The 23,668-nt window shown below is 45.3% G+C and overlaps 1 protein-coding gene across 2 annotated transcripts in view; it reads right to left on the reverse strand.

The window, feature by feature from the left end:
- Nucleotides 1-213: 213 nt before the first annotated feature.
- LOC110521841 (anoctamin-8) overlaps nt 214-23,668 on the reverse strand; it is a 58,932-nt gene continuing 35,477 nt past the window's right edge. For both annotated transcript variants that reach the window (XM_021599755.3, XM_090232121.1), the window contains exons 8-18: nt 23,381-23,542; nt 20,858-21,010; nt 20,317-20,443; nt 15,032-15,087; nt 14,818-14,892; nt 10,546-10,793; nt 9,840-10,350; nt 7,773-7,964; nt 6,717-6,848; nt 5,473-5,583; nt 214-5,135 (exon numbers count right to left, since the gene is read on the reverse strand). In XM_021599755.3, coding sequence (XP_021455430.3) covers nt 4,428-5,135; nt 5,473-5,583; nt 6,717-6,848; nt 7,773-7,964; nt 9,840-10,350; nt 10,546-10,793; nt 14,818-14,892; nt 15,032-15,087; nt 20,317-20,443; nt 20,858-21,010; nt 23,381-23,542 — 2,475 coding nt within the window. In that variant the 3' untranslated portion in view covers nt 214-4,427. The remainder of the gene's footprint in view (nt 5,136-5,472; nt 5,584-6,716; nt 6,849-7,772; nt 7,965-9,839; nt 10,351-10,545; nt 10,794-14,817; nt 14,893-15,031; nt 15,088-20,316; nt 20,444-20,857; nt 21,011-23,380; nt 23,543-23,668) is intronic.

Here is a 23,668-nt window from a genome sequence, read left to right on the forward strand (position 1 = left end):
TTGACAGGGTCATGCTTCGAGAATGCATGGCCCTCGACCTTCGCCTCTCTCTCGGCGTTGGGACAAAACTACCAATTGGATATCTTAAAAATTGTGGAGAAAAAGGAGTAAAATTACCCAAAAATTATAATACAAAAGTTGTTTCCGTTATGTAATTGAAACAATGTACATTTGTTTCATACTTTCATGTTTCAGGGAAGAAAGAAACAAACATTTCAGTTTACATTTGTTTTATTATCTATTTTCAAATCTTACAAAAAATATGACAAAATAAAATAAATAATCCCATTTCCCAGTATTATATTTTTCTTGAAAATAAAGATTTTTTTTGTACAGTGGTACATTGGAAGAGAACATGATGTCTTGTCAGTGAGGCTGTTGTGAATGTTTTTTAAAATTTAGTTAAGAGGTTTAAGGGAACGATTCTATATACTGGTAGCTGTACAGTACACCTGTACACCTCCACTCCACGGCATCAACAGCACTCCTCCCACAAGTCTCCAGAAAACGTACGTTTTGGTACTGAGAGGGACCTTTTCATTATAAAGTTGGAGGAAATACATTCCTAGCGTGCAAGGAATGTGTTTGCTGGCCTCCTAAATGCTCGCCAGCTAGCTAACCTGTTTGCAATTCCTTTAGCGTTGCTTGCTGGCTAGCTACAGAGGTTAGCTGGCTAGTTAGCTACTGCCATCAGTTGTTGTGTTGGTATCATATTTGGCCTATTCCACCATTTGTAGAATGCATACTGGCATTTGAATGTAGCGTGGGATAAGGGAATCCGGACACGGTAGACACATTTAAATATAGGTGTAGACACGACGCATTCGTAAATCCATGATACAGAACTCTGATCGGATATTAAACTGAACTGTCAAGTCAACTGTCAAGTCTAAACACGGCCTCAGTTCTCTTCTCGTAACCCTTGTAATATTTGTAACTAAGCAGTGCAACGATAGAACATCAAAAGGTCAACTCTTTCAGAGTACTTCCTTACAGTTTTAAAATACGTATAGTTGCATTGATACTGACATGAACCATTTCACTACTTCTAAAGTAGCTCTGTCTGATAAAAGGGTCAACGTGTTTAGTGAGGCCAAAGGACATGGACGGCCACTGACCCAAGGCAGGCTGCATCTCGATGGTCTTACTAACATGGACCGAGCTCCTTGTCTCCTTTCCCATCATCGGCACTTATCTGAAAATACCAGACAGGTAAAAGCAACATGTTAGTTGCCTGCTGGGAATTTGCTTTAGCTTGTCCATTTCTTTCAGATCAGGGAAATAGAGGAAGCCATTCAGAACTATGAAGATACAACCTGTATCAAAGGTGAAACAAACAAAGAAACCAACCTAGTCTGGTTCCAGAGCTGCGGCAGGCAGGTGTACCATGGATGACTGTTACTAACAATAGTCTATGACAGAAAACCTGATCAAACACTTCCAAATGTGTCCGACTAAGCAGCTGCAGTAAAAGAGAACAAAATTGAAATCATGTCTCATCCGTGGCCTAGTTATTTGGCATTATTCACAAATGTATGGTGACGGTGATAGTAACCAAATGGTTTCCTTGTTATTTGTACATAATTACTTAATGGCTGTAGAGTGAGGGGGAAATGTAATAAGGTCACAAACAACTGCTCTTTCTGTTTCCTTATTGCCTCGAAGTGCCTTTTCAGTTCAAATACATTCTCATGTAACTACTACTACCAGTACAAGTTCAGTCAGTCAGAGCTCAATACTCATTGTTTCCATCATATGCATGAAAATACTCAACCTGGTCTCAGAGCATTTCTTATCATTCTGTACGTAAATCAGAGAAACTCCACTTAGTATGATATCGTATGGTATGTATTAATTTGTGATGTCCATCACCAACTTATGTTACAAATTACAATTCATATTATATGTTACAAATTTGCAAAACGTCCAATATGTTACGAATTTGCTAAATGTATATGTTACAAATTCTAGCTAGGTGTCTAACATTAGTTAGGCTAGGGGTTAAGGTTAGGAGTTAGGTTAAAGGGTTAGGGTTTGCTAAAAGGATTAAGATTAGGGGAAGGGTTAGCCTAAAGGGTTAGGGGAAGGGTTAGCTAACATGCTAAGTAGTTGCAAAGTAGCTAAATAGTTGCTAATTAACTATAAATTGTCCATGATGAGATAAGTAACCATACTAAACAATATATCATACTAACTTGAGTGTCCCGAATGTACATGTACTATGTTATGTCTAGTCTATGAGATCAGGTTGAAATACCATATTGAGTTTCATTGCAGAAGCATGACACTATTTTGTAGCTTGTATAATTACAGCAAGGCAATCCATGCAAAATGAAAGTTGATGCATGTTTTTGCCAAAATTCATATTTGATAGGCATTTTAGGTAACCTCGTCTCATATTTAAAGCAGAGAGAGATGAAAAGGACAGTGTACCAGGGAAGCTTCCTTAGATTAGGTTTCCTATTTCAGAAGGGAGACAGGTGTGTCTGGTTCAGCCCAGATGGAGAGAGGAGAGATGAGATGTTAATACCCACACTGAGAAGCCAGGTCAGGTGGAGGAGATCGAAAAATGTGGGTGGTGGAACAAGAGATGCAGTTGGCTAAGGCATGGACCAGTAGAAGACTAGTGTATATGGCTGTGCCTCTATGTCCCTCCAATACGATATTATTGCAAAGATCCTAGCCAAAGAGGATGACGTGGAGGTGCAAAGATAGTTTACTGCATGTCTCTCTGCTTAATCTCTGCTGTGAAGTGCAGTGGTTCTTCTTTTCAATGAAGACTGGATGTACTATGAGTTTATAGGCACAGATCTAATGTCAGATTACCTTCCCCAAATCCAAAATTTAACAGTAGGGGTGGAGGACACACAACTGACTGCTGATCAGTATCCAAGGACAATGCCATTGTACTCTAAATTAGAGACGTATAAACCACCTTCTTGTTCTCTGGCACCATCCTCTGGCCACATTAGAGAAAATAAAGATGGTTGAATAATCCCTTTGGATTTGCTTATAAAAGGAATTTAGAAATCTGGGATCTCCAGAAATGTAACTATGTTCTCACATGCCAGTGTACTCAGAAAGGTACTGCTTTGGCAACATCCCAAATGACATATATCCCAAAAGACACAAGGTGAAATAAAATATGTCAGCTCTCGAATGATTGGGATCAGCAGCCATCCAGATGAAATAACAACAGCATCAGTATAAAATACTAGCGCTAAAAAAAGCAAGTGTTTGCATGTGTTAGGTTGTGTTATGAGCCAGGCTGGTATGGTCCTTCCTTACACCTGCAGAACAAGCTCTGCTGTCTCAGTGCAGTACTTTGGGGTTTAGTGCAAATGTTCTCTCTTTCTATCTCACTAGTCTAGTCAGATCTTTGTGTTGAAATGGAGTGCCATGATTAGTATACTGTCTATAATGTCTCTCTCTACCGGCTTGAATGGGGAGATATTAGAATGGCACACAGTAGACTACAGTAACCCAAACTCTTCATAGCACATACTGTATACTGTCTAGTCTACACACACATCCATGTCAACATCCTGTGGCATCTTCCTTCATCGGACTCTCAGTTTCCTGGGCAGGCATCAGTCAAAACAACTGTCATTCTCTCCCTCTCTTTCTTTTCCTCTCTCCCTAGAACACATATTGATACGAGACAGTATGTGTTGGTTGTCTCTTATCAAACGACTTTCATCTCGGCCTTTCACAACATCCACTCTCACTGTCAGACATACACTTCAGATATTCCTGTTGTTTTCTTGGGAGGTATATACTAAGCTCGGGTGGTTCTTTTTGCTTTGTAAATAAAGCTCATGGCACTTCATGTATGTCTTTAAATGGGAGATGAGGCTGATGAGAATGAACTTCACGTGTTTTGCAGTACTGCTCAAATTTTAAACACTGATTGATATTGCACGGCTAGCAAAGCCGATTCGTTTAAGTAGAAAAGCTGATAGGCCTTCATAGTTCAACATTTGTATGAGATCAGGCGACCATTTTGTGGATGCTACGAAAGGTCTCATTATGCCTTTGATAAATGTTTTTCCTTCTCTCCCCAAAACCAGGCTATTATGTTTCAGTGGCAAGATGGCCACCAAGATTTACATTTTCAGATGAGAATAAATCAAGATAAACTGCTCTCCCTTTTTCCCCCCCAAAAAGTTTTAGAAACACAGCTCATGCATGTCTATATGTATTGCAGACAAAAGTGAGGTATGTGTGTGTCTCTAAGTGCGCACGGGTTATGTTTTCATCACCATCACCATCAGCCCATTCCCCTCACAGCCTCTAGGCAGTGTCTACATACACAACCTCAGACAGCATGGAGAGGCTTGGCCTTTTCACCCCACTTATTTTTTCCTTGTAGTAGATATATCAAGTTAAGTTCTCACAGCAGTTTATTATCTCTTTCCAAAGAGAGACTAGACTTTACGGTCCGGGGAGTCTGTGTGGTGTTCGTTCTCCCCTACGTCCCCTCCAGGTGAACGGCTCTCGCCCGTCACCCCATTCAGGTCAGACTTGGTGGGCTGTTTGTCAGACACCTGGGACCCCTCTCCTGGTCGGGGTAACTGGGTCCCATTCACACAGGAGCCCCCCTCCGACTTGCCAAAGTTAAACAGTTTCCCCGGGTTGAATGACTTGCTTGGCGACTGAGACCACTCCTGGTTACCACTTGGGACGGTCGCAGACATTGTGGCATTCGTTGCCGTGGCTGCCGCTACTGCAGCAGCAGTCGCCGCCGCTTCCTTCTTATTCTCGGGCGACTTGAGGAACTTGAAGCTAAGGAACCCGGGGAGCTTGGGTTCGTTTCCAGTGGGAGACTGAGGGGAGCGCGCGCTGCTTGAGGAGAACTTGTTCTGTAAGGGGATGATTTGTTTGAGCTTCATCACGTTGTTGTTGGCCAAGAGGGAGCTGGGCCTCTTGGGCTTGTCCCCCCCTCCACCCCCCCCAGTGCGGGACTTCCCCCTATGGCTCTTGTCGTGGTGGTGGTCTCCCCCGGAAGAGTCCTTCCCCTCATCTCTCTCCCTTTCCCTGCGAGCCTGATACTCCGCCTGCCTCTGCCTCTCCTCCTCCTCTCTCTTCCTCCTCTGTAGCTGTTGATAGTGTTGCTGTGCTTGCCGCTCGTGCCTCTGTAGGGAGAGAATCAACCATTACAGCAACTCATACAATCAAAGTCTGACAATACTGTGCACACTCTGAACCGAGAAACTATCTATTCACTCTTCACCTCTACCAGGTACAGCCAGAAGAGGATGGTTTCTTTTCTGGGGAGTGTTCCTACCCAATGTGCCTCTGCTTGCTCTTTGAGCTCTAGGCCGGGTTACTGTATCACTTTGAGTTACTGGGTCACTTTGTGACGACTGGTGATATAAAAAATGGCTTTCTAAATCAATTTGATTGATTATTGATTGATTGACACAATGAACTCCTCATAACACCAATGTGATTCAGGCATGGACAATTTACCTTAAAGGCCTCCCTGCGTTGGTACTCCAGTTTTGCTATCTTCTCTCCTACCCAGCTGGGGATATCTGGGATCGCTACGTGAATGATGTACTTCAGCAGGATGGCAAAGTGCTGAGAGAGAGCGAGCAAGAGAGAACGTTATAACATTTAAAAAAAACAGGCTGGTCAGGCATTTTCAGTTAGCAGGCCCAAGCCAGAGAGCTCTTTACCTGTGAGCTGTTTACTGGCTGCAGTGCTGTGTTGTGTTTATTTAGCATGTTGAGACTGTCCTATCCTGTCCACCCCACTCCCTCCCCTTTATACCTCACCACCGGGAGTGTGACAGAGTGGTGGAGATGTCCAGAGATCATGTAACACTTGAGCTTTCTTACAGGTACGTACAGTCTCTGGCTAGGAGTAGGGTTCACATCACTCACCACCCACCTGCCCTGTCCACAACCACAGAAGTAGCCAGGAATGATCTGCCTCATTTCACACTTACACATTTTTACTGCTATGGGCACTTAGTTGAATAGCTGAAAGCTGCCTCAGAGAAGGATACATTTCATTGAGGTAGCTGTGGCTAGCTTCAAAATAGTATTGCCTGTTTCTAAGCTTTCATAGGGGCTTAAGACACACCTGCTGCTGACTAGTGAGCAAGACTAGCTCAACATGGTAGATACCGTTCTAACGAAAATCCCTTCTCTGGGATGTAAAACAACGTTGACATCTTTACTTACGAAATATTTAAATAAAGGAGGAAGCTCATATGAAATTGCAAATGACATGCCCAGCAGTCTCCAAACTATTTGTCATATTTATTATATTGACTTAATTTTAATCTCATCTGAAAGCCTGCTAGTATACTGCACACTGAGGACGGCTTGATGACAAAACGCATTGGTGCAGCTGCAGGTCATAATAAACGTTTGAAATGTGTCTTGGAAGATGCTACTATGACCACAGCTCACCGAGGTGACTTTTAAAGAGACAAGTCTATAAGGCCTGCTGGGCTGCTGTCAAATTGAGAGGTTGAGCTGCTCTGAGATCAGTTGACCAGCCATATATCCTCCCCTCAACTATTAGAAGACGTCAATCAAATCTGACTCTGGATCAGTGCTGAGTGTTAGTCTACCTCCTACAAAATCCCTATTTAAACCCTGCCAACACTGAAACAGAGTGAGACTCAAAAACCCAATCAGCCAACTGAGCTAAAGCCTAGGCATTAGCTGATGTCAGGTGTGTTACTGTAGTAGAGTCTGTACTTCGAGGATGACAATGGAGATGATGGCCATCTCAGGGCTGAGCCAGGGGAAGAGTCGCTGCAGCTGACCACACTGACCAATCAGGTAACAGTTGACTATGATGGCGATTAGACCCATGGCTTCCATTGCTGTCTGCAGAGAGAGAGAGAGAGAGACACACACACACACACAACAGACAGGCTTACTGTATTTACATGCAGTATAACACATGCTTTCAAAGCTTACACAGGGTAAATTCATGATTAGGTTTATACTAAAGGACAGGGCTCTGTTTATGAAATATTAGTGCTGGGCTGCAGCAAAAGCCCGTGAACACTGTGGCTTTCCATAACCAGTCCCCCGTTCCCACTGCCGGTCTTAGGACTGTCCTTTATTCCTACCTGTCACTGTCCCTTAGTCCAACCAGTCCTTGTCCTACTTGTCATTGTCCCTCAGTCTTACATGTGCCGTCCCTCAGTCCTACCTGTCGCTCAGTCCTACGTTCCACTGTCCGTCCCTCAGTCCTACCTGCCACTGTCCCTCAGTCATATATGTCACTGTCCCTTAGTCCTACTTGTCATTGTCCCTCAGTCCTACCATCCTGTCCCTCAGTCCTACCTGTCCCTCAGTCCTACCTGCCAGTGTCCCTCTGTCCTACCAATCCTGTCCCTCAATCCTACCTGTCACTCAGTCCTACCTGCCAGTGTCCCTCAGTCCTATCTGCCAGTGTCCCTCAGTCCTATCCGTCCTGTCCCTCAGTCCTACCTGCCAGTGTCCCTCAGTCCTACCTGCCAGTGTCCCTCAGTCCTACCTGCCAGTGTCCCTCAGTCCTACCTGCCAGTGTCCCTCAGTCCTACCTGCCAGTGTCCCTCAGTCCTACCTGCCAGTGTCCCTCAGTCCTACCTGCCAGTGTCCCTCAGTCCTACCTGTCCCTCAGTCCTACCTACCAGTGTCCCTCAGTCCGACCTGTACTTCAGTCCTACCTGCCACTGTCCCTTAGTATCATTTCTACTTTTGTTTGTAAGTTCTTTCAATTTGACATTATATTAAGTACTGAGCTTGAACAAACTGTTCTACCTGCCACTGTCCGATGCTCTCCACCCTCTGACCAAAGGGCCTCTGCAGGCCAGTACAGAGCTTTAAGGCGTCGCTGCGGATCTCTATGATGTTGTTAATGAGAGCACACATGGCCGCCAAGGGGAAGGCTGAGGAGAAGAGAACCACATAGCCAAACTGGACAAACATCTCCTGGTAGTCCTGGAAGGTGTCCTGGAAGGGACAAAATACACAACAGACACTGTCAGCACTGTGACATGGATAGATGATTATCACAGTGTTTAATATCTTTATTGTTTCAGTAAGGGCCAGAAGTTACAGAAATGTAGTTGTACGTGTATGGGAAGTTAACTAGTCATGGCTAACTTTGCCTCGCACAGTGACGTCAAAAGACCTAAAGTAATATCTTACTGATTCTCAGTTCAAGACACAGACACCATGTATTTACATTTCTTGGTGGTAATACATACTGTATCTGCACTGTAGGGTTGTTCCACGAAAAGAGTGCCTTTTGCGTCCCTTTGATATTTTAATACGAAATTGTGCACCAATATATTGAATTTTAAAAGCCAGTTATATTAGGGGCCTCCCAAGTAGCGCAGTGATTTAAGGCACTGCATTGCAGTGCTAGCTGTGCCACTAGAGATCCTGGTTCGAGTCCAGGCTCTGTCGCAGCCGGCCGCAACCGCGAGACCCATGGGGCGGTGCACAATTGGCCCAGGGTCATCCAGGTTAGGGGAGGGTTTGGCCGACAGGGATGTCCTTGTCCCATCGTGCTCTAGCGAGTCCTGTGGTGGGCCAAGGATGGCACGCTGACACGGTCGCCAGGTGTACAGTGATTCCTCCGACACATCGGTGTGGCTGGCTTCCAGGTTAAGCGGGCATTGTGTCAAGAAGCAGTGCGGCTTGGTTGGGTTGTGTTTTGTTTTCGGGGGGACTTAAATCACTGTTCTCGACTTTCGCCTCTCCCGAGTCCGTACGGGAGTTGCAGCGATGAGACAAGACTAACTACCAATTGGAAACCATGAAATTGGGGAGAAAAAAAGGGGTAAAATATGAAAAAAATATCAGCCAGTTATATTAAATTAAGTGCCTTTTAATATAGACCACATGGAGAATTCAATAAATCTTATTTTTATATGAATAAAGACTTGCTCAAGTGCTGACATACAGCATTTTGACACGCCCCCCTGTGCACCCTCTGACTTGTAGGAAGATTTTAACCCACTTAACCAACATTTCTCCAAGTTTTCACCAGTAGTAGCTAGGTTTCCATCCAATTGGTGATAGATTATAATGTGCATATTCTAAAATTTGCATTAAATAATATCCATTTTCCCACCAGATATGATTCAATCAAATATGTGTTTCTATCAAAAAAAGGCTTTGCGTGATGATGTAGTGCACTTAAAATACCCTTTGAAGTCAAATGGGTTTCCATTGCATTTTCAACTCTACTGATGGTTTTCTCATAAAAATGTTGCACTATATAGCATGTGCCCACTCTGGTATTGGCACTTGTGCTCTAGCCAACAGCTCTTAGATACAGTGCGGGTAGGAAAGCCTACATGATGAGATTATTATGGAGAGCATCATGTTGTGGGGGTGCTTTGCTGCAGGAGGGACTGGTGCACTTCACAAAATAGATGGCATCACGAGGGAGGAGAAATTATGTGGATATATTGAAGCAACATCTCAAGACATCAGTTACCAAGTTAAAGCTTGGTCGTAAATGGGTCTTCCAAATGCACAATGACCTCAAGCATACTTCCAAAGTTGTGGCAAAATGGCTTAAGGACAACAAAGTCAAGGTATTGGAGTGGCCATCACAAACTGACCTCAATTCTATAGAACATTTGTGGGCAGAACTGAAAAAGCGTGTGCGAGCAAGGAGGCCTACAATCCTGACTCACGTTACACCAGCTCTGTCAGAAGGCGTGGGCCATAATTCACCAGCAGGGAATTTTTACTAGGATTAAATGTCAGGAATTGTGAAGAACTTAGTTTAAATGTATTTGGCTAAGGTGTATGTAAACCTCCAACTTCAACTGTATCTATGTATGTGTGTTTGTGTGTGTGTTGTCCTACCTCATAAGTCTGCATGCAGCTCTCAATCTCAGCCTGTGCCAGAATCGTACTCTCTTGCTCCTCTGGGGGGTCGATCCACGACTCCCTCTTGGTCTCAGAGTCTAGTCTCTCCAAACTCCTCTGCATTCTGTGATGACGCACCCTCACCGTGCTCTCTGGCCCAGAAGGCAGTGGGGCAGCTGCCACATTTTCATTGGCCAAACCACCCGTGTCCTTCATCTCATTGACATCGGCATCATCATACGTCTCGAACACCAAGGCCGGGTCCATCCCCTTCTCCACCATGGTGGGGCTGCCATCCTCCAGGAAACTATCCTCTATTGTAGGGACGCAGCCCCCTCCAGACGACTTCCTGTCCACCTTTTCTATGAAGCTAACCTTCCTCAGCTTCAGGCCACAGTCTATCAACTCCTCGTTCTCTCCCTCACTGAACCTCCCGCTGTCTCCCTCCTCCCTCTCCCTTTCCTCCTCATCAGGCACCCCACATCCCCCGTTCAGACACTTCTTCTCCCTATAGAACAGCAGAAAGATTAGGCTTCCACTTACAATAGTGTTGATTAGACTAAAGTATGTAAATGTGAATAGGTCACACATCCTCAAACAATTCAAAACATAGGCTTGTCTATAGTCAAAGAAACATGCCCTAAAAAAAGCTCTAATTTAACTTATTCATGAATTAATATAAAAGCCGTTGTATCAGCATTACCTGCGGCCAGGCTGTCCCACCCCGGATCTGGTTCCCCTCAGGCCGTGGCTCGGTACGGCCTGGTCGGTGGGTGAAGCCTGGGCCTTTCCTGCGGCCAGCCGGCAGTACTTGAGCAGGGCTGAGAGGAGCAGGTCCCAGACGCCGTGCAGTGTGAGCTCGCCCAGCTTATGGCGCTCGTACAGGTAAGGCTGCAGCACCTCTTTCACGTTCTGGACAAACTGCCGGGTGATCAGAAGGGTGGCCAGCATCTGACAGGATCAAGGCTTAAAGGTCAGAGTTGTCATGATCGGTCACTGGGTTTGAATACCATGGGTGGAGTTTCCCATAAGTAGGCACCACACTAAACAAATAAGATGGTAAAAAATAGAATTCCTTTGCAGAAATACACTGCGTATACAAAACATTAAGAACACCAGTCCATGACATAGACTGACCAGGTGAATCCAGGTGAAAGCTATGATCTCTTATTGATGTCACTTGTAAATCCACTTCAATAAGTGTAGATGAAGGGGAGGAAACAATTTAGACATGGATTGTGTGTGTGCCATTCAGAGGGGGAATGGGCAAAATATTTAAGTGCCTTTCAATGGTAGTAGGTGCGAAGCGCACCGGTTTGTGTCAAGAACTGCACCGCTGCTGGGTTTTTCATGCTCAACAGTTTCCTGTGTGTATCAAGAATGGTCCACCACCCAAAGGACATCAAACCAACTTGAAACAACTGTGGGAAGCATGGGAGTTAACAAGGGCCAGCATCCCTGTGGAACGCTTTCAACACCTTGTGGAGTCCATGCCCTGACGAATTGAGACTGTCCTGAGGGCAAAACTCAATATTAGGAAGGTGTTCCTAATGTTTGGTATACTCAGTGTATAATATTCACTCGGTACTATATATGATGGACTGAAAACAATCCTCTATATAAACCGCAAGCAGTTCATGCCCATTCAAATACAGTAGATACACACACTACTCTGTATGCAGCCTAGTCAAATGTGCGACAGCAAAACCATGACATGTAAAACTACTACTGCAGGAATAACTACAGGGCATTGTGCTCAGGCCCAGAGGTAATACCCAGGACACAGACACAGTGTCCTTTCACTGCAAACCATGACCAAGTCAACGCACAAACCACAGATAGCACATTTACAGACAGCCCATAGTCAGTCCATCAGTTTACACAAAGGCCCATTCAGTGCTTATAATGTTCCTTAACACGAACAGAAAGTGCAGTATGAAAAGATATCCCAGACATTTTTGGCTTACAGAAATAAAACACAGGGAATATACAGGAAACACCCAAAGACAGTAATAACAGAGTGGCTGAAAGAAAGACAGACGGAAAAGAGTACAGAGTGATGTGCCAGGCACATGACTTTCACGACACAAACCTTATAGGTCAAATGTCCAAATCCACAGGTAGTCAGACGCTATAAAACCCATAACATAACACTGCTTAACAGACATGTCAAATGCCTCAAAATTTACATCATATACACAATTAACAGGTAGAACAAAAAACAACTGTGGGAAGCATTGGTTTTGTGTGTTATGTGTTTTGTAAATCAACATAGCATTAAGTTCTGGGTCCATACAGGTTAAGAGATCAAGAAATGCTAGAACGATGAGCTCCACCCTCTCTCTTCGCAAGTTACGGGCCAAATGTCCCTCCTCTTCTGAATTTCGAAAGATACTAACAACTGCGAAATCTTGATTTATCGAAAAACCCAAAACACTGGGACTACTGCTACTCTTATATTACGCATCCCATTCAGTCCCGACAGATTCTCTCGATTTAGACGCATAATCTTTCCACGAGAGATTCACCTAAACATATAAACGCTTTCTATGCAATGCCAACGATGCATAAAGATGCTCCAAACGACAAGCACAACAAACGTACAGACTACAACTCTAAACAAATAAGCGCGGGTGAAAGTAAAGTGCTTCGGAACGGCGTCCTGGCAAAACACGAGCCGATCACAGTAGTGGCCACATATAATCTGGCCTAATGTCAATCGCTATTACACTTTTTGGTGTTTTGTGTAACAGGTGTCTCTTTTCATTCACCACTGTTTGGAGGCTGGAAATACAGTGCCTTGCGAAAGTATTCGGCCCCCTTGAACTTTGTGACCTTTTGCCACATTTCAGGCTTCAAACATAAAGATATAAAACTGTATTTTTTTGTGAAGAATCAACAACAAGTGGGACACAATCATGAAGTGGAACGACATTTATTGGATATTTCAAACTTTTTTAACAAATCAAAAACTGAAAAATTGGGCGTGCAAAATGATTCAGCCCCCTTAAGTTAATACTTTGTAGCGCCACCTTTTGCTGCGATTACAGCTGTAACTCACTTGGGGTATGTCTCTATCAGTTTTGCACATCGAGAGACTGACATTTTTTCCCATTCCTCCTTGCAAATCAGCTCGAGCTCAGTGAGGTTGGATGAAGAGCATTTGTGAACAGCAGTTTTCAGTTCTTTCCACAGATTCTCGATTGGATTCAGGTCTGGACTTTGACTTGGCCATTCTAACACCTGGATATGTTTATTTTTGAACCATTCCATTGTAGATTTTGCTTTATGTTTTGGATCATTGTCTTGTTGGAAGACAAATCTCCGTCCCAGTCTCAGGTCTTTTGCAGACTCCATCAGGTTTTCTTCCAGAATCGTCCTGTATTTGGCTCCATCCATCTTCCCATCAATTTTAACCATCTTCCCTGTCCCTGCTGAAGAAAATCAGGCCCAAACCATGATGCTGCCACCACCATGTTTGACAGTGGGGATGGTGTGTTCAGCTGTGCTGCTTTTACGCCAAACATAACGTTTTGCATTGTTGCCAAAAAGTTCAATTTTGGTTTCATCTGACCAGAGCACCTTCTTCCACGTTTGGTGTGTCTCCCAGGTGGCTTGTGGCAAACTTTAAACGACACTTTTTATGGATATCTTTAAGAAATGGCTTTCTCCTTGCCACTCTTCCATAAAGGCCAGATTTGTGCAATATACGACTGATTGTTGTCCTATGGACAGAGTCTCCCACCTCAGCTGTAGATCTCTGCAGTTCATCCAGAGTGATCATGGGTCTCTTGGCTGCATCTCTGATCAGTCTTCTCCCTGTATGAGCTGAAAGTTTAGAGGGACGGCCAGGTCTTGGTAGATTTGCAGTGGTCTGATACTCCTTACATTTCAATATTATCGCTTGCACAGTGCTCCTTGGGATGTTTAAAGCTTGGGAAATCTTTTTGTATCCAAATCCGGCTTTAAACTTCTTCACAACAGTATCTCGGACCTACCTGGTGTGTTCCTTGTTCTTCATGATGCTCTCTGCGCTTTTAACGGACCTCTGAGACTATCACAGTGCAGGTGCATTTATACGGAGACTTGATTACACACAGGTGGATTGTATTTATCATCATTAGTCATTTAGGTCAACATTGGATCATTCAGAGATCCTCACTGAACTTCTGGAGAGAGTTTGCTGCACTGAAAGTAAAGGGGCTGAATGATTTTGCACGCCCAATTTTTCAGTTTTTGATTTGTTTGAAATATCCACTAAATGTCATTCCACTTCAGGATTGTGTCCCACTTGTTGTTGATTCTTCACAAAAAAATACAGTTTTATATCTTTATGTTTGAAGCCTGAAATGTGGCAAAAGGTCAAAGTTCAAGGGGGCCGAATACTTTCGCAAGGCACTGTATGTTGCGAGTGGATGAACAGCCTAGTAAAGGAGCCCTTTGAAGTGAGTGATTGACAATCATATGAAAACATCATAATGGGTTGCATTTATGCCACAATAAATACATTTTAAAAGTTAAAAGACAAATCTTCACAACTAGGCCCACAGAGATCATATTGAATTAAATAGGGATTCTATATGTAATTATATGATAAGGCCCATAAAAAATTTGGGGTGCTGGGCAGGTAATGTCGAGATGACTAACCCCTGACCCCATCTAAAAGAGGTCCTGATGACCCAGATGGTGAAGACCAGTAGCTGGATCTTGGGAAAGAGATATGGCAGCACATTGTCCTTCAGCTGCTTGAGAGGACTCTTGCCCAGTGAGAACACCAGTAACATCTAGGACCACACCACAAGACCAGCACCAAAGACCCACACCACACAGAGACAGATGGAGAAATAGGCAGAATGGAGAGAGAGCAACATGTGAAGAAGGTAGAGGGATTAAAGAAGGAAGACCAGGGAGGTGAAAATGGTTTGGGTAACTTTTGGAAGGAGAGGAAACATGGTGGGATTTCAGTGGCTTTTACCTCTTTCAGACGCTCCATGTCTCTGAGGTAGAATCCAATGTAGAAAAGACTGAGATAAGAATTTACAAACTGAAACTGCAAATAAAGAAACAAAACATGCGAGTTGAAAAACTTTAGAGAGAAAGTATAAGTGTGGATTCTGTATTTCAATCATTTGTCATGTGAAAAGTGAGTCCAATTTCCATGTAATAAGGAAGAAGATGACACCACTCACAAGAACCATTTTGATGATGAGATTTTTCTCATAGGCACTCTGGAGTCTGTAGTTTTCTGTGGGGGAAGAAATATAATGTCAGCATTCACAGAAATAATCATCATCACCTGGAACACTTAAACAACAATGTAACTCCAAGTCAATCACACTTCTATGAAATCAAACTGTCCACTTTGGAAGCAACACTGATTGACAAATTTCACATGCTGTTGTGCAAATGGAATAGACAACAGGTGGAAATTATAGGCAATTAGCAAGACACCCCCAATAAAGGAGTGGTTCTGCAGGTGGTGACCACAGACCACTTATCAGTTCCTATGCTTCCTGGCTGATGTTGTGGTCACTTTTGAATGCTGGCGGTGCTTTCACTCTAGTGGTAGCATGAGACAGAGTCTACAACCCACACAAGTGGCTCAGGTAATGCAGCTCATCCAGGATGGCAAATCAATGCGAGCTGGGGCAAGAAGGTTTGCTGTGTCTGTCAGCGTAGTGTCCAGAGCATGGAGGCGCTACCAGGAGACAGGCCAGTACATCAGGAGACGTGGAGGAGGCTGTAGGAGGGCAACAACCCAGCAGCAGGACCGCTACCTCCGCCTTTGTGCAAGGAGGAGCAGGAGGAGCACTGCCAGAGCCCTGCAAAATGACCTCCAGCAGGCCACAAATGTGCATGTGTCTGCTCAAACGGTCAGAAACAGACTCCACGAGGGTGGTATGAGGGCCCGACGTCTACATGTGGGGGTTGTGCTTACAGCCCAACACCGTGCAGGACGTTTGGCAAATTCGCCACTGGCGCCCTGTGCTCTTCACAGATGAAAGCAGGTTCACACTGAGCACATGTGACAGACGTGACAGAGTCTGGAGACGCCGTGGAGAACGTTCTGCTGCCTGCAACATCCTCCAGCATGACCGGTTTGGCGGTGGATCAGTCATGGTGTGGGGTGGCATTTCTTTGGGGGGCCGCACAGCCCTCTATGTGTTCGCCAGAGGTAGCATGACTGCTATTAGGTACCGAGATGAGATCCTCAGACCCCTTGTGAGACCATATGCTGGTGTGGTTGGCCCTGGGTTCCTCCTAATGCAAGACAATGCTAGACCTCATGTGGCTGGAGTGTTTCAGCAGTTCCTGCAAGAGGAAAGCATTGATGCTATGGACTGGCCCGCCCGTTCCCCAGACCTGAATCCAATTGAGCACATCTGGGACATCGTGTCTCGCTCCATCCACCAAGGCCACGTTGCACCACAGACTGTCCAGGAGTTGGCGGATGCTTTAGTCCAGGTCTGGGAGGAGATCCCTCAGGAGACCATCCGCCACCTCATCAGGAGTATGCCCAGGCGTTGTAGGGAGGTCATACAGGCACATGGAGGCCACACACACACTACTGAGCCTCATTTTGACTTGTTTTCAGGACATTACATCAGTTGGATCAGCCTGTAGTGTGGTTTTCCACTTTAATTTTGAGTGTGATTCCAAATCCAGACCTCTATGGGTTGATAAATTAGATTTCCATTGATAATTTTTGTGTGATTTTGTTGTCAGCACATTCAACTATGTAAAGAAAAAAGTATTTGATTAGAATATTTCATTCATTCAGATCTAGGATATGTTATTTTAGTGTTCCCTTTATTTTTTTGAGCAGTGTATATATCAACTCAGCAAAAAAATAATCATCCTCTCACTGTCAACTGCGTTTATTTTCAGCAAACTTAAAATGTGTAAATATTTGTATGAACATAAGATTCAACAACTGAGACAAACTGAACAAGTTCCACAGACATGTTACTAACAGAAGTGGAATAATGTGTCCATGATCAAAGGGGGGGGATTCAAAATCAAAAGTAACAGTCAGTATCTGGTGTAGCCACCAAATCAAATCAAATTTTATTTGTCACATACACATGGTTAGCAGATGTTAATGTGAGTGTAGCGAAATGCTTGTGCTTCTAGTTCCGACAATGCAGTAATAACCAACAAGTAATTTAACTAACAATTCCAAAACTACTGTCTTGTACACAGTGTGAGGGGATAAAGAATATGTACATAAGGATATATGAATGAGTGATGGTACAGAGCAGCATAGGCAGATACAGTAGATGGTATCGAGTACAGTATATACATATGAGATGAGTATGTAAACAAAGTGGCATAGTTAAAGTGGCTAGTGATACATGTATTACATAAGGATACAGTCGATGATATAGAGTACAGTATATACGTATGCATATGAGATGAATAATGTAGGGTAGGTAACATTATATAAGGTAGCATTGTTTAAAGTGGCTAGTGATATATTTACATCATTTCCCATCAATTCCCATTATTAAAGTGGCTGGAGTTGAGTCAGTGTCAGTGTGTTGGCAGCAGCCACTCAATGTTAGTGGTGGCTGTTTAACAGTCTGATAGCCTTGAGATAGAAGTTGTTTTTCAGTCTCTCGGTCCCAGCTTTGATGCACCTGTACTGACCTCGCCTTCGGGATGATAGCGGGGTGAACAGGCAGTGGCTCGGGGGGTTGATGTCCTTGATGATCTTTATGGCCTTCCTGTAACATCGGGTGGTGTAGGTGTCCTGGAGGGCAGGTAGTTTGCCCCCGGTGATGCGTTGTGCAGACCTCACTACCCTCTGGAGAGCCTTACGGTTGAGGGCGGAGCAGTTGCCGTACCAGGCGGTGATACAGCCCGCCAGGATGCTCTCGATTGTGCATCTGTAGAAGTTTGTGAGTGCTTTTGGTGACAAGCCGAATTTCTTCAGCCTCCTGAGGTTGAAGAGGCGCTGCTGCACCTTCTTCACAATGCTGTCTGTGTGAGTGGACCAATTCAGTTTGTCTGTGATGTGTATGCCGAGGAACTTAAAACTTGCTACCCTCTCCACTACTGTTCCATCGATGTGGATAGGGGGGTGTTCCCTCTGCTGTTTCCTGAAGTCCACAATCATCTCCTTAGTTTTGTTGACGTTGAGTGTGAGGTTATTTTCCTGACACCACACTCCGAGGGCCCTCACCTCCTCCCTGTAGGCCGTCTCGTCGTTGTTGGTAATCAAGCCTACCACTGTTGTGTCGTCCGCAAACTTGATGATTGAGTTGGAGGCGTGCGTGGCCACGCAGTCGTGGGTGAACAGGGAGTACAGGAGAGGGCTCAGAACGCACCCTTGTGGGGCCCCAGTGTTGAGGATCAGCGGGGAGGAGATGTTGTTGCCTACCCTCACCACCTGGGGGCGGCCCGTCAGGAAGTCCAGTACCCAGTTGCACAGGGCGGGGTCGAGACCCAGGGTCTCGAGCTTGATGACGAGCTTGGAGGGTACTATGGTGTTGAATGCCGAGCTGTAGTCAATGAACAGCATTCTCACATAGGTATTCCTCTTGTCCAGATGGGTTAGGGCAGTGTGCAGTGTGGTTGAGATTGCATCGTCTGTGGACCTATTTGGGCGGTAAGCAAATTGGAGTGGGTCTAGGGTGTCAGGTAGGGTGGTGGTGATATGGTCCTTGACTAGTCTCTCAAAGCACTTCATGATGACGGAAGTGAGTGCTACGGGGCGGTAGTCGTTTAGCTCAGTTACCTTAGCTTTCTTGGGAACAGGAACAATGGTGGCCCTCTTGAAGCATGTGGGAACAGCAGACTGGTATAGGGATTGATTGAATATGTGCGTAAACACACCGGCCAGCTGGTCTGCGCATGCTCTGAGGGCGTGGCTGGGGATGCCGTCTGGGCCTGCAGCCTTGCGAGGGTTAACACGTTTAAATGTCTTACTCACCTCGGCTGCAGTGAAGGAGAGACCGCAAGTTTTCATTGCAGGCCGTGCCAGTGGCACTGTATTGTCCTCAAAGCGGGCAAAAAAGTTATTTAGTCTGCCTGGGAGCAGGACATCCTGGCCAGCTGCGTTAAGTACTGGCAGAACACTGTCTTGCAGGAAATCCCGCACAGAACGAGCCGTATGGCTGGTGGCATTGTCATGCTGGAGGGTCATGTCAGGATGAGCTTGCAGGAAGGGTACCACATGAGGGAGGAGGTTGTCTTCCATGTAACGCACAGCGTTGAGATTCCCTGCAATGACAACAAGCTCAGTCCAATGATACTGTGACACACAGTGGAGGGTCCATCATGGTGATGGACCCTCCACCTCCAAATTGATCCCGCTCCAGAGTACAGACCTCGGTGTAATGCTCATTCCTTCGACGATAAACGTGAATCTGACGATTACCCCCGAAGAGACAAAACCGCGAATCGTCATTAAAGTGCACTTTTTGCCATTCCAGTCTGGTGCAGCGAAAGTTTGTGCCAATAGGCGATGTGGTTGCCGGTGATGTCTGGTGAGTACCCGCCTTACAACAGGCCTACAAGCCCTCAGTCCAGCCTCTCTCAGCCTATTGCGGACAGTCTGAGCACTGATGGAGGGATTGTGCATTCCTGGTGTAACTCGGGCAGTTGTTGTTGCCATCCTGTACATGTCCCGCAGGTGTGATGTTCGGATGTACCAATCCTGTGCAGGTGTTGTTACACGTGGTCTGCCACTGCGAGGACGATCAGCTGTCCGTCCTGTCTCCCTGTAGCGCTGTCTTAGGCGTCTCACAGTACGGACATTGCAATTTATTGCCCTGGCCACATCTGCAGTCCTCATGCCTCCTTGCAGCATACCTAACTAAGGCACTTTGACGCAGATGAGCAGGGACCCTGGGCTTCTTTCTTTTGGTGAGTCAGTAGAAAGGCCTCTAGTGTCCGAAGTTTTCATAACTGTGACCTTAATTGCCTACCGTATTAGTTGTTAGTGTCTTAACGACCATTCCACAGGTGCACGTTCATTCATTGTTTATGTTTCATTGAACAAGCATGGGAAACAGTGTTTAAACCCTTTACAATGAGGATCTGTGAAGTTATATCTATTTTTACGAATTATCTTTGAAAGACAGGGTCCTGAAAAACGCACTACCGGTCAAAAGTTTTAGAACTCCTACTCATTCACGGGTTTGTCTTTATTTTCACAATTTTCTACATTCTAGAATAATAGTGAAGACATCAAAACTAGGAAATAACACATATGGAATCATGTAGTAACCCAAAAAAGTGTCAAAATAAAAATATATTTGATATATTTCAGATTATTCAAAGTAGCCACCCTTTGCCTTGATGACAGCTTTGCACAGTCTTGGTGGCCTTCTCTCAACCAGCTTCACCTGTTATGCTTTTCCAACAGTCTTTAAGGAATTCCCAGGACTCCATCACTCTCCTTCTTGGTAAAATAACACAGCCATATGTGTTCATGTGTGTGTGTGTGTATTTGCCTACGTGTTCTCACCCATGTCGTTGAGCCAGCAGGCTATCTTCCGGTACACCTCGTCACAGGCGGTCACAGTGATGGCCAGCATGATCTTAGGGATGAACCTGGCCAAGCGAGGTACCTCCTTGATCCCCATCACAAACTCCTGTGAGACAACAACAGCTGCCTAATATTGTTGCAATCCTCGCTAATATGAGCCACGTTACAATTCCCACCAAGTGGGCTAACTCTATTGGCACAACGCAAGGGTGTTGACATTTCACGGCAGCGACCCGTCACAATCAATTCCACAGGTATATTTCCCTTCAAATCCTTTCTACGGTTGAAGGAATTTTTTTTGTAGGGTTGTTAAATTCCGTTAACTTTCTCAAAATTCCCAGGTTTTCCAGAAATCCCAGTTGGAAACTTTCCAGGAATGACGAAGGAATAAGCACAAAATCCACAATTCTCCAACCAGGTTTTCTGGAAAACCTGTGAATTTTGGGGAAGCTCCCTAGACACTAGGAAGGCTGTTATGTAGGTAGAGCAGCAGCAGCCAGAATGAGCAGTACTGACATACCTGCAGCTCGAAGCAGATGAGCATGGCCAGGAAGACAAAGCAGAGACAAAGGATACAGATGGGCAGGCTGACCAGCCACCTGAACATCCTCCTCCTCCACGGAGAGTAGTATAACTCCTCACAGCCTGTTATGGGACTGCACCGCTTTACGCCCTGCAGGGGGGAGGGGGCGAGAGAGGAGATGGAGGGAGAGAGGGGAGATGGAGGGGATGGGGCAAGAGGGAAAGGGTGAGAGAGAGGATAAAGGGTAGGAGGAGAAAGGTGGAGGGAAATTGAGATGGAAGAGAAAAGCAAGAAAGGGTAGAGCTGCCGCTTTCAAGTAGTGGGACTATTTAAAAAAATATATATATATATTTAACCTTTATTTAACTATGCAAGTCAGTTAAGAACAAATTCTCATTTATAATGACTGCCCACACCGGCCAAACCCGGACGACGCTGTGCGCCGCTCTATGGGATTCCCAACCACGGCCAGATGTGATGCAGCCTGGATTTGAATCCGACTGCTGAGCCAATCGGAAGCCCCTAAAGCTTATAACCCGGAAGCTTATAAGAAATCCTGCCCTACGACGAACCATCAAACAGGCAAAGCATCAATACAAGACTAAGATCAAATCGTACTACACCGGCTTCAACGCTCGTCGGATGGGGCAGGGCTTGCAAACTATTAAAAACTACAAATAGAAGCACAGCAGAGAGCTGCCCAGTGACACGAGCCTACCAGGCGAGCTAAATTACTTCTATGCTCGCTTCGAGTCAAGTAGCACTGAAACATGCATAAGAGCATCAGCTGTTCCGGACGACTGTGAGATCAGGCTCTTTGCAGCCGATGTGAGTAAGACCTTTAAACAGGTCAACATTTACAAGGATAACCAGAACGTGTACTCCACGCATGCGCTGACCAACTGGCAAGTGTCTTCACTGACATTTTCATCCTCTCCCTGTCTGAGTATGTAATACCAAGATGTTTCAAACAGACCACCATAGTCCCTGTGCCCAAGAACACTAAGGTAACCTGCCTAAATGACTACCAACACGTAGCACTCACGTCTGTAGCCATGAAGTGCTTTAAAAGGCTGGTCCTGGCTCACATCAACAACATTATCCCAAAAACCCTACACCCACTCCAATTTGCATACTGCCCTAACATATCCACAGATGATGCAATTTCTATCGCACTCCACACTGCCCTTTCCCACCTGGAGAAGAGGAACACCTATGCGAGAATGCTATTCATTGACTATAGCTCAGCGTTCAACAACATAGTGCCCTCAAAGCTCATCACTATGCTAAGGACCCTGGGACTAAACACCCCCCCTCTGCAACTGGATCCTGGACTTCCTGACGGGCCGGCACCAGGTTGCAAGGGTAGGTAACAACCCATCCGCCACGCTGATCCTCAATACGGAGGCCCCACAGGGGTGCATGCTCAGTACCCTCCTGTACTCCCTGTTCACTCATGACTGCACGGCCAGGCACGACTCCAACACCATCATTAAGTTTGCCGATGACACAACAGTGGTAGGCCTGATCACTGGCAACGACGAGACAGCCTATAGGGAGGGGGTCAGAGACCTCGCCGTGTGGTGCCAGGACAACAACCCCTCCCTCAACATGATCAAGACAAAGAAGATCATTGTTGACTTCAGGAAAAGGAGGACCAAGCACGCCTCCATCCTTATTGACGGGGCTGTAGTAGAGCAGGTTAAGAGCTTCAAGTTCCTTGGTGTCCACATCACCAGCAAACTAACATGGTCCAAACACACCAAGACAGTCATGAAGAGGGCACGACAAAACCTATTCCCCTTCAGGAGACTGAAAAGATTTGGCATGGGTCCTCAGATCCTCAAAAGGTTCTACTGCTGCACCATCGAGAGCATCCTGACTGGTTGCATCACTGCCTGGTATGGCAACTGCTCGGCCTCCAAACGCAAGGCACTACAAAGGGTAGTGCATACGGCCCAGTACATCACTGGGGCCAAGCTTCCTGCCATCCAGGACCTCTATACCAGGTGGTGTCAAAGGAAGGCCCAAAGGAAGACTGTTCTCTCTGCTACCGCACGGCAAGCGGTACCGGAGAGCCAAATCTAGGTCCAAAAGGCTTCTCAACAGCTTCTACCCCCAAGCCATAAGACTCCTGAACAACTAATCAAAGGCCTACCCAGACCCGTCTTTTACGCTGCTACCACTCTCTGTTATTGTCTATGATTCGTCACTTTAACTCTACCTACATGTACATATTACCTCAATTACCTTGACTAACCGGTGCCCCCGCACATTGACTCTATCCCGGTACCCCCTGTATATAGCCTCGCTATTGTTATTTGACTGCTGCCATTTAATTATTTGTTACTTTTATTTTCTATTTCTTACTTAACACTTAGTTTTCTTAAATCTTCTTAAAGCATTGTTGGTTAAGGGCTTATAAGTAAGCATTTCACTGTACGGTCTACACCTGTTGTATTCGGCACATGTGAAAAATAAAATGTTATTTGATTTGAAATGTTCTCATGTCCTCCTCACCATAAACTGTGTCCGTGGTTCCTCTAGGGACTCGTTAGGGGTATCCAGCGTACCCCACTTATAGGCTAGCTCCGCCCCCCTCCTCTTCCACCTCTCCAGGAACAGCGTGGCCCACACCACGTTGAACAGAGCAAACACTACACAGCAGATATCACGACTTGTCTGAGAGAACACACAGAGAATACACAGGTGAATCTTTAAATAGGAAACATGTAACCTCTATAACACCTGTGTAAAAACTAAAGGAGGACTGGAGGAAAATGAAAACGTCTTAGAAAGAAATGGGAT

This window comes from Oncorhynchus mykiss, chromosome 4, assembly GCF_057628025.1.
Source record: "Oncorhynchus mykiss isolate SJ-2025 chromosome 4, ASM5762802v1, whole genome shotgun sequence".
NCBI classification, from domain to species: Eukaryota; Metazoa; Chordata; class Actinopteri; order Salmoniformes; family Salmonidae; genus Oncorhynchus; species Oncorhynchus mykiss.